The sequence below is a fragment of the Podarcis liolepis genome, assembly GCF_965112155.1.
Source record: "Podarcis liolepis genome assembly, chromosome: 2".
In the NCBI taxonomy this organism is placed as follows: Eukaryota; Metazoa; Chordata; class Lepidosauria; order Squamata; family Lacertidae; genus Podarcis; species Podarcis liolepis.
In genome coordinates this window covers 32,919,391-32,934,167 of record NC_139555.1, presented here as the reverse complement: position 1 = coordinate 32,934,167, position 14,777 = coordinate 32,919,391, and the positions used below count along the sequence as shown (strand labels likewise).

Here is a 14,777-nt window from a genome sequence, read left to right as displayed (position 1 = left end):
GAATTTGTGTTCACAGATGCTCCATGTTGCAGGCCATGGTTTTGTATGCAAAATGCTGCAAGAGGAATTGCAGTCGGCTTTGCTACTTACTGTGCCACCTATAAATAATCATGGTTTAGAGTGCTGTGATATATCGCAAACTAAGTTAGCATATATAGTAGGAACAAAATGTATATCAGACTGTATAATCCTTGCAACCATCAGGGTTCATGTTAGTGTGTATGGATAGATAGATGGATAGATTCAGTTTTTCCAAGGCCTACTGGCCAAAGACAAGAGAACAGGAGGTAAAGGATGTGCATTTTACACAACTGGATTGCATACATCCACGAGTGTGATCAGTAGGTGCAAGATCTGTGACCCCCCCCCCTTTAGACATTTCTTTGTGTAAGTCTGGTGACAAAGAGGCTTTTTGGTAATAGGAATATTTTTGGCCCACAAATACTTAGCGAGCATATTTTCATCTGGCCTTTTCCATCGTTGCTTCATCGTTGTCTATTGATAAGCTTCTTCTGTAAGGTGGTCCGCTGTTATCCACGGAGAACCTCGTTGTGTTCTATATGTAGTTGTTGTCATCTTGAGCACTAGCCTTCGTTATGCCAGAGATCCATAGTGCGAAGAACATTTAATTTTTTTTCTGTGGTTTAGAATCCCTAATAAGATTTCAAAAGAAAGCTGCAGAAAACTAATGGAGGAAGGCCAGCAGCTGGGCTGTGCCAAGAGCCACAGAGTTTTGCTGTGCTTGTTGTGCCTTCAGTCTGCGTGGAGGCCAAAAAAGGGAAGGAGCATGAGATAGAAACAAGAAGGATCCAAGGAGCAGGAGTGGCTCCAGAAAGGACTGCAGATCAGTAGGGCATCTGCTTTGTATACTGAAGGTCACGAGTTCAGTTCCTGGCATCTGGTGGTAGGGCTGGGAAAGACTTCCTGTCGGGAAACCCGTAGACTAGCTGCCAGACTAGTGTAGACACTGCTGAGATGAACCATTGGTCTGATTTGGCATAAGGAAGCATCCTACTTTTAAGAACACTAATGCCAAAGGGAGGATGAAAAAAGCAGTATATCATCATCATTTTATTTATATGCTGCCTTTCCATAATTAAAACCATGCTCAAGGCGGCTCACAACATAAAAAGATTTACATAATTACAAACATGACAAAAGTAGTCATAAATAAATAAAACTCACCATAAAGTATACAGCCAAGGTGAACAGTTTCCTCATAAAAATGGTTTCCTCATAGAAACAACAACCAAAACCCCATAAACAATACCCCAGCCCAAAATTCTGTTCAGCAGCTTCAATTTTTGTAGCTGGAGTTGACCAATTGAAGTTAAGTTCCAGTACACCATGAAATATACCTCAAGCTGTCGACAGACAGTTTCTACATCTGTGGAAACTTCTTATGGTTTGATTCCACCAAGGAATTAGATAGTAAAAAGTGAAGATATCAAGCTACGCATTTAATGGTGTGTTTGCCAGAGCTGTTGCAAAGGAAACATGGTTTCCTTGCCACTTCTTCTTAGCATTGATGTCCTACATATATTGACTGCAGTAGCAAAGCACAATTGACCCTTGAGCTCTCACCGCCTTTCATTCAGTGCACTCTAAAGTAATTAGCTCTCTCAGAACAGCTCCAAGACACGAGTAAATTCCAGCCCAATTTCATGCATGTTTTACTTGGAAATACGTGGTGCTGAGATAAAGGGCCCTTACCCCTAAGTAAGGGTTGCAGCCTTCTATATCCAAACGTATATCCTACAGGGCTATATGTTTTATATAAGGTCATGAAGATTATATATTTGTATAAAACGGTAAAGGTAAGGGACCCCTGGCAGTTAAGTCTAGTCACAGATGACTGGGGTGTTGCAGCGCTCATCTCGCTTTACAGGCTGAGGGAGCTGGCGTTTGTCCTCAGACAGGTCATGTGGCCAGCATGACTAAGCCGCTTCTGGCTCAATGGAAACCAGAGCAGTGCATGGAAACGCTGTTTACCTTCCTGCTGGAGTGGTACCTATTTATCTACTTGCACTTTTTGACGTGCTTTTGAATTGCTAAGTTGGCAGGAGCAGGCACTGAGCAACGGGAGCTCACCCCATCGCGGGGATTCAAACCGCTGACCTTCTGATCGGCAAGCCCAAGAGGCTCAGTGGTATAGCCATTATGGTCAAGCAGTGCCTCTGGCCACACTGCAGCAGGGGGGTGGGGAAGTGAATTCCTCAGATATGCCTGATGTGGACATTTTTCAATATGCTGCACTATTTCTCCTGTGACCAGAACCAGGTTTGAACAGAGCCTTCAGCAGTGTTTTCTTGCACTAAAGGGTTGGAGAACTTGGTGCTCGAATAGAATCTATATTGACTTCAGTGACTGTCTTAACCTCAGGAGTCCTGAAGTCATTGGAAATGCCCACTAGAGGGACACAGAGAAATTCCTTTCCGTCTAGACCTGAAACCTCCCTTTGTGCGATCTGCTGCTGCAGTTCGATTTATCCTGTCAGATAAATTGTCAGCTTCTTGAAATCTGACCCAGCCCAACTTGGTCCCTGACAACAGTTCTCAAATTTAGAAGTCGGAAGGGCTTTTGGAAAGAGGAAAATGGAGTGGGGGGGGTGGCGGACAGCAAAGTGATTTGTTTCTATACCACATCTCCACAGACTCAGCGATAACATGGCTGAGGCACTACGGTTTGGATGGAATCACACATTAAAATTATTTCCAGACAGCGTGCCTGGGACTAACTATGGCATGGCAAACATAATACAGGATTCTAGTTTTATGATACGGTTTAGTTTTGTTATGTACGTATGTTGCTATAATACTAAATAATACTTTTTAAATTTTTATTTAGCAAATCTGTAGCAAAAGCCATCAAACATAAAAACAGAATAAAGCGCACGGACACAAATTCTGGAGGGGGGGGGGAATCATCAAACTCTAAAAATCAATGAAACCCTCTTTATAACTTCTAAAAACAATAAAGCAATTTCTTCAGGTATACAATGTCATAAAACATGTCAGATGTGCAACATGCCATTGATGCAATAATAGTCCATTTTTGGTCGGTTCACATTGTACTATGCAAACATCATTCCCCTTCATTAGTTCTTCTGCAATGCTTTCCCAATATTATTGCATTACTGCCACCTTGAGGGGCACATTTGTGCTATACAGTGGTACCTCGGTTTAAGAACAGTCCTGTTTACGAACGATTCGGTTTATGAACTCCACAAAAGTGGAAGCAGTGTCTTGGTTTGAGAACTTTAGCTCTAAGAACAGAATCCGAACAGTGGAAGGGGGAGGCCTCGTTAGGGAAAGCGTGCCTCGGTTTAAGAATGGTTTTGGTTTGAGAACGGACTTCCAAAACGGATTAAGTTTGTAAACCAAGGTATCACTGTAGTGCAACAAAAGTGGGGCAGCTATTGCTGCCCCCCCCCAAATGGTGCGAAAGTGGCAGAATTGGAGCAGGAAGCCATGGGACATGCACTGACTGGAAACAAAGCACATCTGCCACCCCAAATTTTGTAAGTGCAAACAGTGTAATACATATAATTTCCCCAATACCATCATGAGCACACATCAGTCATGAATGCACAATAGAAAGGACATCTGGAAATGACTTATTCATGGAGAATAAATAGTCTGCTTTATCTGGTTTTATAGAATTCTGCTATTTTAATCTTAAATCTTAGTTGGAAATGGTTTATAGAGCGGCCAGCTTTTTAATACCTACATTCGGGGCATATCATAATTAGGAAAGCATTTTAACGCCACTTAACCTGATGCAGAGAAGTGGAGAGCTCTTTGACAGTTGAATGGACTCTCTCGGAAGGTGGTGGACTCTCCTTCATTGGAGATTGGATGGTCTTTAAGGAGTTTGCTTTTAAGCAGAGGTTGGATGGTCATCTGCCAAAGGGAGCTTTAGATGCTATGGCTACTTCATTGGTGTTGCATCATTCGTTGGCACCTGGGGCACAGATAGTGAACAGAACCCACTGCGCTGGTCCAGCCCTCGTCACCAGAGCCAAGTGGGGCTGCACTGTACCGTCTGCGTAGAGGGGAGCAAACCCTCCTGATGCTGGCCGGTTGGCCATTCAGTGTGGGGGCTGGAGATGCAGTGGCCAGGCCAGGCCAGGCTGGACTCTGGGGCCCAGAGACAATTGGCAGCAGGCAGTACGGAATGGGGTTCGCTGCATGGGGGGGGCTGGTTTGCGCCCCTCAAAATTGTGTACCTGGGCTATGCCTCCCCCCTCCCACTATGCCCCTGGACTATTTCGTAGTACTACTGTGACGGGGAAGTATGATAATCATACACACACTCTCTCTTTTTATCTGTGTGTACATTGTATCCACCATACTCTTGGTGAGTGATCTTATAACTGATGAAGACATAGATGTAATTTGCATCACCATAACAATCTGTATGCAATTTGCACACTTTCCCCTGCACAGAAGTGTTTCCTGTGCCCTCAGTTTGTTACGTTTGAAGGGTCCCTGAGGGTCTTTCCACAAATGAGGCTTAAATCAGTTCTTGCATTTCCTGTGTCTGCAAATCAGTTGCTACTAGAGTACACATTCAGCTTTAAAATGGTTCCTTTCCACTTTGTCCCTCTTATTAATAGCATTCATAAATCATTCATTCCCGTCTATGGCATTCTTAGTGTCGCTTAGGAAATTGCCCTAAACTTTGCATGGACTTGGTTCCTAGCACATATCCTTTCAGCTTTTATCTACAGTACTGACGGCATGATTAGGGAGGAATAAAATGGACAGTTTCTCTTAAAATAGCAGAGACAAAATCAGGTTGCTCAGAAGTCCAAGAACAAGAGCTATTATGCACAGCTAGCTTTCTCTCCTTCCCTGTAGCCCTGGGATCCGTGCTGTTGCTTGCACATACCTGTTGTTGTTCTTCATAATGTTTTTATCCTACTCTTCCTCCAAGAGCTGAAGGTGGCATTCATTCATTTTTTTCCATTTTAGACAGACAAGAACCATGTGATGTACGTAAGACTAAGAGTCAATGACAAGCTCCCAGTCCCCCGGTGAATTTCATGCCAAGCTGAGCAGAGCTTAATCCAGTTCCAAGTCTATCACTCCATCAACGAAATCAGGGAGGGGCAGACTTCATACTTCTTGGTTCTACTTGATTTTTAAATTATACACAGGAGCATACAGTGGTGCCTCGCAAGACGAAAAGAATCCGTTCTGTGATTCTCTTCGTCTAGCGGTTTTTTCGTCTTGCGAAGCAAGCCCATTGACGGATTAGCGTTATTGCCGGCTTTTAGTGGCTTTTATCGGCTTATCGGATCAGCTGATAAGCGGCTTAGCGGCTTAGAAAAAGGGGGGGAGGAAAAAACCCCCGCAGGAACTCGCAATACATTTTTGTCTTGCGAAGCAAGCCCATAGGAGATTCGTTTTGCGAAGCACCTCCAAAATGGAAAACTCTTTCGTCTAGCGAGTTTTCCGTCTTGCGAGGCATTCGTCTTGCAGGGCACCACTGTATTGCCCAATGTGGCAGAGCTGCAGTAGTAGCCTCCTATCAGCATCACTGCCCTTACCAGGAGGGGCAAGGCAACAGTGAGATCAGGGCTGTGCAATTTACCCGTGAAGCCAGTCCAGTACTCTTGCAGCTCTGCTCTCACCATCCCCTTCTGCTCCTGACAAGTGTCAGTGCTGCTGCTGGGAGGCTGTTGCTGTGGCATCTCCCATCTAGGCAACCTGCTTCAGCTAGAACCCCAAGATCTACCAAGCAGGTGCAAAAGACACATCATTAGAATAAAAGAACTGGCCAGCGGAGGCTGCTCCCTATGAGCAAATGCCCCACCAACTTGCACAACTTGGTTTTTAATTTTCATTCAGCAGATTTTGCCTTTAGCAGCAAAAATCTAGCCTTCCTCCCCCTCCACTAACAGTTTTGATCTGTCGCTAAATTATTATAGGGATTCCTTTGAATGAGTTGTTCTGGGGTGTTTTTTTCCCCCCAAATGCATGAATTTTATTAAACATATTCATGTTTATCATAGGAGCCAAAACCTGGTCCTGAAACTCTCTTTAATCCTAATAGAGGACTTGCTATTTAAAAATTTGTCATCTCTTTGGTTGAGAACATATTGTTTCACAAAGATAAGCACAGCCATTTGCTAAGGATGTGCTGTGTACAAATGAAGACAGTACATTGAATTTACATTGAGTTCATTTCTGGCCAAACACAGATGAGAGGGAGGGGAAGCTGATAAGTAAAAGCAGGCCAACATTGTGAGAACTTCTAGATGGGACTGTTGCAATACACCGTATGTGGGGCTGCCCTTGAATATATGGCTGAAAGTTAACATGATCCTATTTTCTTGCATTTACTTGGGAGTAGGCACCTTCTTAATAGAATCTAAGAAACTTTACTCTGAGTAAACTTGGTCAGGCTGCACAGCTGTAGCAATGGAAGATCTATCCATGTTAACTGGAGCGTAGGGATAAAATCCTTAAGGAGATTGAACCATTTTCATTAGGCTTGCTGCAACTCCAAGTGTCTGAGTGGCTGGGTAACGAAAGAACAAGTCTGCAGGTCTTTAAGTTTGTGGCATGCTCTCCCCAGGGAGGTTTGCCTGGTGCCTTCAATATATACCTTTAGACACCAGACAGAATTATTCCTCTTCAATCAGGCCTTCGGCTATCTAACATCCTATATCATTTTAAATGTGTTTGGGGGGAGGTTATTGGTTTGTTTTGTTCCTGTTTTTATTATGTATTATGTGCTCTTATCTCAAACCCGCCAAGTGTCCCTATTTTCCAGGGACAGTCCCAGATTTACAGAAGCCATCCCGGTTTCTAATTTGATCCTGGAATATCTCACTTTTCCTTAGGACACCCCTATTTTTATTACAGAAATGTTCGAGGGTATGGTAGGATGTCCCTATTTTCATTGGATAAATGTTGGAGCATATGGTTATGCGACCCCCAAGGAGATAAGTAACTATACAAACTTTAGAAGACATCTGAAGGCAGCCCTGTATAGGGAATCATAGAATCATAGAGTTGGAAGAGACCACAAGGGCCATCGAATCCAACCCCCTGCCAAGCAGGAAACACCATCAGAGCACTCCTGACATATGGTTGTCAAGCCTCTGCTTAAAGACCTCCAAAGAAGGAGACTCCACCACACTCCTTGGCAGCAAATTCCACTGTCGAACAGCTCTTACTGTCAGGAAGTTCTTCCTAATGTTTAGGTGGAATCTTCTTTCTTGTAGTTTGGATCCATTGCTCCGTGTCCGCTTCTCTGGAGCAGCAGAAAACAACCTTTCTCCCTCCTCTATGTGACATCCTTTTATATATTTGAACATGGCTATCATATCACCCCTTAACCTCCTCTTCTCCAGGCTAAACATGCCCAGCTCCCTTAACCGTTCCTCATAAGGCATCGTTTCCAGGCCTTTGACCATTTTGGTTGCCCTCCTCTGGACACGTTCCAGTTTGTCAGTGTCCTTCTTGAATTGTGGTGCCCAGAACTGGACACAGTACTCCAGGTGTGGTCTGACCAGAGCAGAATACAGTGGCACTATTACTTCCCTTGATCTAGATGCTATACTCCTATTGATGCAGCCCAGAATTGCATTGGCTTTTTTAGCTGCCGCGTCACACTGTTGGCTCATGTCAAGTTTGTGGTCAACCAAGACTCCTAGATCCTTTTCACATGTACTGCTCTCAAGCCAGGTGTCACCCATCTTGTATTTGTGCCTCTCATTTTTTTTTGCCCAAGTGCAATACTTTACATTTCTCCCTGTTAAAATTCATCTTGTTTGTTTTGGCCCAGTTCTCTAATCTGTCAAGGTCGTTTTGAAGTGTGATCCTGTCCTCTGTGGTGTTAGCCACCCCTCCCAGTTTGGTGTCATCTGCAAATTTGATCAGGATGCCCTTGAGTCCATCATCCAAGTCGTTGATAAAGATGTTGAATAAGACCGGGCCCAAGACAGAACCCTGTGGGACCCCACTGGTCACTCTTCTCCAGGATGAAGAGGAACCATTGATGAGCACCCTTTGGGTTCGGTTAGTCAGCCAGTTACAAATCCACTGAGTGGTAGCATAGTCAAGACTGCATTTTACCAGCTTCTTTACAAGAATATCATGGGGCACCTTGTCAAATGCCTTGCTGAAATCAAGGTAGGCTACATCCACTGCATTCTCTTCATCTACCAGTCTTGTAATTCTGTCAAAAAACGAGATCAGGTTAGTCTGACATGACTTATTTTTCAGAAATCCATGCTGACTATTGGTGATCACAGCATTCCTTTCTAGGTGCTCACAGACTGTTTGCTTAATGATCTGCTCCAGAATCTTCCCTGGTATTGATGTCAGACTGACTGGGCGGTAATTATTTGGGTCCTCTCTTTTCCCCTTTTTGAAAATAGGGACAACATTTGCCCTCCTCCAGTCTGCCGGGACTTCGGAAGTTTTGTTTAATGTTTTATTATTATTATGTGTTGGAAGCTGCCCAGAGTGGCTGGGGCAACCCAGTCAGATGGGTGGGGTATTAATAGTAGTAGTAGTAGTAGTTAATAATAATAATAATAATAATAATAATAATAATAATAATAAATAGAATAGGACGTCTCTATTTTCACTGGAGAAATATTGAAGGGTATGTTGTATTTTTATTCTGTGTGCATAAATCCATGAGATCTATGGATTATGGGTAATATACAAATTAATAATAATAATAATTGAGGTGTCACACAAAGTATATGGGAGAAGAGAGGAGAGAAAATAAGTTTCCTTCGTGCTCCAAAAAGAAAGAAACAAGTGTGTACACGAAACACAGCTGAGCCAGGGTCTTGGGGAGGAAAGGAGAAAAGTAAGTTACCAAGCGTGGGTGGGTGAGAGAAGAGAAGATCCTACTGGACTTTCTCAACTGAACTCTGATGTATCCCCTTCATTGCCTGAGCAGAGAAAGGACAGCTGCCATTCACCCATCCTGGAGAAGAACGAAGAGGCCCTCATCCTGACTGCAGCCAGTCAGGCAGCTGCATTATTACCCCACTGCATACACCTTGCCTTTTGAATTTCTTGGTTCTGCCAGCACAGCAGCAGCAGCTGTTTGCCCACCCAGTGCATTTGGTTGTGGTCCTGGAGCCGGGGAGGTTGCTAGTGGGCTTCTCAGACCCTCTGGGCTATGGGCCATTGCCCCACTTAGGGCCCACTTAGGGGATGGGTCTGACCTTGGCAATTCCACCACCACATAAGTATAGGAAATGGCGGCCTAGGAGAGGTGCTCTCTCTGCAGCAGCCACTGAACTATGAAATTCCCTCCCCACATGTAAAGACTGGTGTTTCCCCTTTGCAGTAACACCCAGTGTGGTATTTACAGTCTTTATTACATGTTTACAAGAAACAGCTTCAGTTCAGAATTATGCGTCCTAACCCGTTGAGTCAGATTCGGGGAGTGGCTTCCTATGATTCCAGCGCGATATCTTTGATTCTTAAGTTTCATTTCCCTCCTTATCCGTGCTGATTTGAAAGCTCCCTCCCTTCCTGAGCTGAGCTTCCTTCCCGAGCCTCTACCAGCGGTTCTCAACCTGTGAGTCCCCAGATGTTGTTGGACTACAGCTTCCATCATCCCTGAGCTCTGGCCTTGCTAGCTAGGGGTGATGGGAGTTGTAGTTCAACAACATCTGGGGACCCACAGGTTGAGAAAGGCTGCGCAGTTGCAGGGCTCTTCAGCATCCCTGAGCCCCTGCCCTCCCTGGCTACTCTCCGCCATCTCTTCCTCTTCCCCTGTCTCTGGGTGGTTGTGGCGCGCTTCCGCATCCCTGAGCCCCGTTCCGCCTCTTCTGTCTATTGCACCTCCGAATCCTCCCTGACACTACAGAAGGCTGTAGAGCTTTCACCACATGCTAAAGATGTGTCTCTTGACCTCTGACAGCTAAGATATTTTGTTCTGTAGGACCCACCTGTTTTGCCAAAATTATACTGTTTTGTTCCATTTGGAACTGTTTTACTCATTTTTATAACACTAATGCTTTTGTTTGTTTTCATAACTGTGTTTTATAAATTATTGTAGCCTGTGATTGGGCCTTCTAATAAAGGGCAGGTAAGAAATCTAATAAATAAGCAAGCCTTGTGTGGATAAGTATTTCATTCTGTGAACTGCCCTGAGATCTTATGAGGAGGTATAGAAATCTAATATACAATGATATTAATAAATAATACAAGTAATAACCAAGTCCCATTTTCTAACAAAATAGAGCCTCTCTGGAACAGTTAGCACTTTTGTGCTGCTTAGCACTATTGTTTGGGTAGCAGTTTGTAGTACTTTGATTCTATCATGTCTTTGTCTAAAATCCTAAGAAAGTCATTGGAAGTTGCACCTGCAGCACCTGTGTATAATAACAATGATGTCTCCACTTGTGTAGAAACCACTGAGATGATGACTATTGTAAGATTTCATTGTCTCTTCCCTTTTATTGTAGTAAATATGGCACTATCTCAGTTTGACTTCTGGGAGTAGCAGATGCTGTCAAACAGTGTGCAGAATCATAGCCAGTAGATGAATAGTCAGCTTCTAAGGTAAAAGATTGGGGAAACAAGTCCACTCCTCCCCCTCCCTGGAAATTCTACTCATTTCCCTAATGCCTAATAATGTGGTGTCCCTGAATGGCAGATGAAGTTGATGGACTACATGGAACTGGCGGGAATGACTGGCAGAATCCGGGACCAAGGAGAGGAGTCGGTGGAAGAAGATTGGAAAAAGTTTAAAGACTATCTACGGAAATATTGTAAAATTAATGAATGTTAGAAAAATGTTGAAATGAAGTTATATGGCTTTAGTAGAAATATTATAAGGAATTAAGTACAGATAGGTTAATAGAGTATTAAAGGAAAAAATAAGGTTAGAATGAGTTAAGATAATTATAGGACAGAAAACAGAGGAAGAAGGAAAGGAATTGCTGAAATAATTAACAGAAGTGGAATACAAAAAGGGAGGTGTGAGGAGGTCGTGGAAATAAGTGAATGAAAGATGGGATAATGAAATTGTTTGATTTATTTTGTTGTCTTTGTCTTGTTTTGTTAATTTGATGTGTTGTATTGTATTGTTTTTCTTTTTCTTTTTTTCTTTTTTTTAGTGTTTTTGGAAAAATAATAAATATTATTAAAAAAATAATAATAATGTGGTGTCCCTGGTGCTAATGGATGATTCTTAGCTTGCACTCTGAAAATGCTTGTTTTCCTTGACTGATTTCCTGTGCACCTGGTTTGAAAGAGTCAGCATGCTGGTAATTCTCCTGAACTGTGTCACTCTGGGCATGTTCCACCCTTGTGAAGATATGGGCTGTGACTCCCCACGCTGCAAGATTCTTCAGGTAAAGACTTTTTTTTCCTTTTTTTTTAAAAAAAACAGGTTATTTCTTCTTTGACATAACATATCATGTGGGAGGAACTACAGTTCCAGTGACAGAGCACATGCACAGAGGGTCCCAGGGCCAGCTCTTGGCACCTGCTGCTAGAAGTATCCCATTAGAAAGTGCATCCTTTTGGGCTTGATGAAAATCAGTAAAAATTAACCATAAGATCAGGAAAGCTTACTTAAAAATGCCCGCTGAAATGAAATAACTAAGGTTAGATCCCCACCACCCATTTGAAGCACGTGGCTGCATCTAGAGCAGAGCTTTCCAAACTGTGTGTCAGGACATGTTAGTGTGTCGGCTGCAGTGTGTAGGTATGTCTTCTGAACGCTCCCCACACTCCTCCTGGGGCTGGAAAGGGGTTAGTTTAACCTCCGGTTTGCTAGTAAAACTGAATTACTGTTTCATGAAATGATGGTGTGTCACCAACATGAAAAGTTTGGAAAGCTCTGGTCTAGAGAATCTTGGGAGCTGTAATTGTAGCTGTGTGATGGGTAGACCTTTGATTCTTTGAGGGAAGCAATGGCTATTTCAAGTGGTATAAATGTGCTTCAAATGTGGCAGTGTGAAAACATAAGCTTTTCTAATTTTTTATGGTTAATTTTAACCGGTTTTATCTTTTGTATTTGTTTTGTAACCTCATCAGATGCCATTTAGAAATTAAGCAATATATTACATTTAATTACATTAAGTTAAAATATATAAGAAAGTCATCTGCCTGAGATAGCCGCCACCAATATGCAAAGGCAATCCTGGTCTAGTTGGACCCACAGTCTTAGCTAGTTTAATGTAGCTTCTTGTGTTCCATGATTTCAGGAAAGTGCTTTTTAGGGGAGATCCATACCATAAATTTAAAACATATGACTTCCCCCCAAGAATCCTGGGAACAGTAGTCTGTTAAAGTGGGTCAGAATTGTAGCCTTGCAAAGGAGAAACTCCAGTTCCCATGGTTCTTTGGAGGTTGCCATGTGCTTTAAATGTGCATTTAATGTCTTAGAGGTAATCCAACCAACTCCATTGCCTTTGCCATAAAGAAGAATGAATCTGCTTACTGGGTATGCCTTACCACCCTTTGAGGGTTCTCTGTGTGCAAAGCTTTCTGTTTCACATGATGGGTTTTTGGGTTAAGGGTGTGTGTCTGGGTTGCATGGAAATTGACCCTTTGTATCAAAGGTCCAAGTTAGGAAACACTGGGTGAAAATTAAGTGGAAGGGATCCTGAAAAACCAACACATTTCAGAAATAAGCAGAGAAACAAGACCTACAGTAGAATTCAATACCCAGCACTGTGGTGTTGTGGGGTTTTTTTTTGGGGGGGGGTACACTGATAAATAAATTTTACCCTATTAGGATTCTGAAAAGGGAACAGAGGTCACCAGTTCCACTGGAGGAATTCTTCACATCACCACAAAAATGGGGCAGTTTGAAATAAGAAAGGGCATCTAATTCAAGTTTATTCAGATGTTGGCTTCTTGCTAAGGAAATCTGGTCCTGTTCATCAGACGTACAACTGGTTGGAGATGGTATTTTTCAGCCACTTCTGGACCTGGACATCAGGAGGTGTTCAGCCACATTATGATATAGCTCTGTTCTCTTTTCATACTCCTGCTTCTGTGAGTAAAATGGACATCTCCCCAGTCTTGCTTTTTGCAGGCTGGTTTTGAATAACTGCCAGTCCTACCTGTTGGAGAAATGAAGAATGTGTGGGGTGATGTCCTCATTTGGTTAGGCTGGAGGTCAAGTCCCTTGCATGGTGAACTGTCTCCAATTAAGCACTTGGATCTTTGCCACAGGGTGCACCTCATCATCCTGCTTCTTTATCTTCCAGAGCTTTGATGATTTTATCTTTGCCTTCTTTGCTGTGGAAATGATCATCAAGATGGTTGCACTGGGGATTTTCGGGAAGAAATGTTACCTGGGAGACACATGGAACCGTCTGGATTTTTTCATTGTCCTGGCTGGGTAAGTCAGACATTAGTTCTCAAAGAAAGGGCAACTTTCTTGCTAACAGCAGCTGAGGCTAGCTAACCCCCAGCTGAGAAATTCATTATCGTGTATGTTTTCTCATTTTTAGTAAGTGTACAAAGTAGCTGAGAATGCATGTAGAAAGCTTTTACTTAACAGTGTACCTAAATGCTGTCTATAACCCCAAGTTTCCAGTTGCGAAATGCTACTTTTAGACGTTTTGAGATATGCAGTGCCGATAGCAAAAACACCAGGAAGCTGATGATTTATGCCCATTTAAAATTATGGTACAGATGTGTCTGAACATTTTCTGAACTGTTTTCTGTTACATTTTCTGTTACTCTGTGACATTAGACACACTACAAATGTCTTACTAGAGATTTATGAAGTGTTTCATAAGCTCTTGCCAAGGTTTGCATTATTATTTTTTTCAAACTTTGAAGAATTTTCTGGGTTTCCGACTTGAAAGCAATTCCTCTGCCCTTTTGATACCAAAGGCCTAAGAATTGTTTATAAGAACTTGTGGACGTGGAATATGCAGGATGAGGATATTGTTAGGATCCAGGTGCAAAGAGAAGAAAGCTGTGTTGTGAACCAAACAAATGTTGCCAGTTCAAACTCTACCCATGTCATACTGCAATTTTCCCAAAAGACTGTGCATCTATGCAGGTTTTCTTTTTCGTAACATGTCTCCTGTTTCTGGGTGTCCAAGTACATGCTGAGTGGCAGATTTGGGACACCCATTTTAAGAGCAGGAGTGTAGATAATGGATCAGATACAAAGTGTATCAAGAAGTTCCTCACAAGTCTAGTCGTGCAGTTAGGTGGTTTAAGACTCTGGATTTAGGGCCTGCTGTCTGCCTCCATCATTAGATAGTAATGTGTATTCACTTGCTTCAGGATCTCTGGAGCAAGTCATGCTGCATTTGTGGGGACTCAGCTGCCCTGACAGCATCACTGATCAAGTTCCACTGCCTAGTCCCTTGTTCAATTTCAATGGGGCTTGGTCAGGAGAACTTTCCATTGGGTTGCAGCAGAAGGTTTCGGGCACAATCCCTGGCATCTCTATTTGAAAAGGATCTTGGGTTGTAGGGATGGGCTAGACCTGCCCAAAGAGGGTTCCTCGAGAGCTGCAGCCAATCGAAGTAGATTGTCATGGCCTGGATCAGTACTCTTCAACCTTGGGTCCCCATATGTTGTTGGACTTCAACTCCCATCATCCCCAGTCAGCTTTAGCCTGGGGGTGATGGGAGTTGGAGTCCAACAATATCTGGGCATCTAAGGCTGAAGAATTCTGGCCTAGCTAGACCAATGGTATGTATTGGTATAATGTTCATCATGACAATGGGAAGGAGTCACCATTGGATTTTCTACCCAAGAGAGCAAAATGTCTTTGGGCAGCACTGCCAAGATATGCGGATACCTCAT

At 43.0% G+C, this 14,777-nt stretch overlaps 1 protein-coding gene across 20 annotated transcripts in view; it reads left to right on the top strand.

Moving 5' to 3' along the window:
* CACNA1G (calcium voltage-gated channel subunit alpha1 G) overlaps window positions 1-14,777 on the top strand; it is a 331,728-nt gene that overhangs the window by 147,051 nt on the left and 169,900 nt on the right. For all 20 annotated transcript variants that reach the window (XM_083487104.1, XM_083487100.1, XM_083487098.1 and 17 more), the window contains exons 2-3: window positions 11,233-11,344; window positions 13,214-13,347. In XM_083487104.1, coding sequence (XP_083343230.1) covers window positions 11,233-11,344; window positions 13,214-13,347 — 246 coding nt within the window. The remainder of the gene's footprint in view (window positions 1-11,232; window positions 11,345-13,213; window positions 13,348-14,777) is intronic.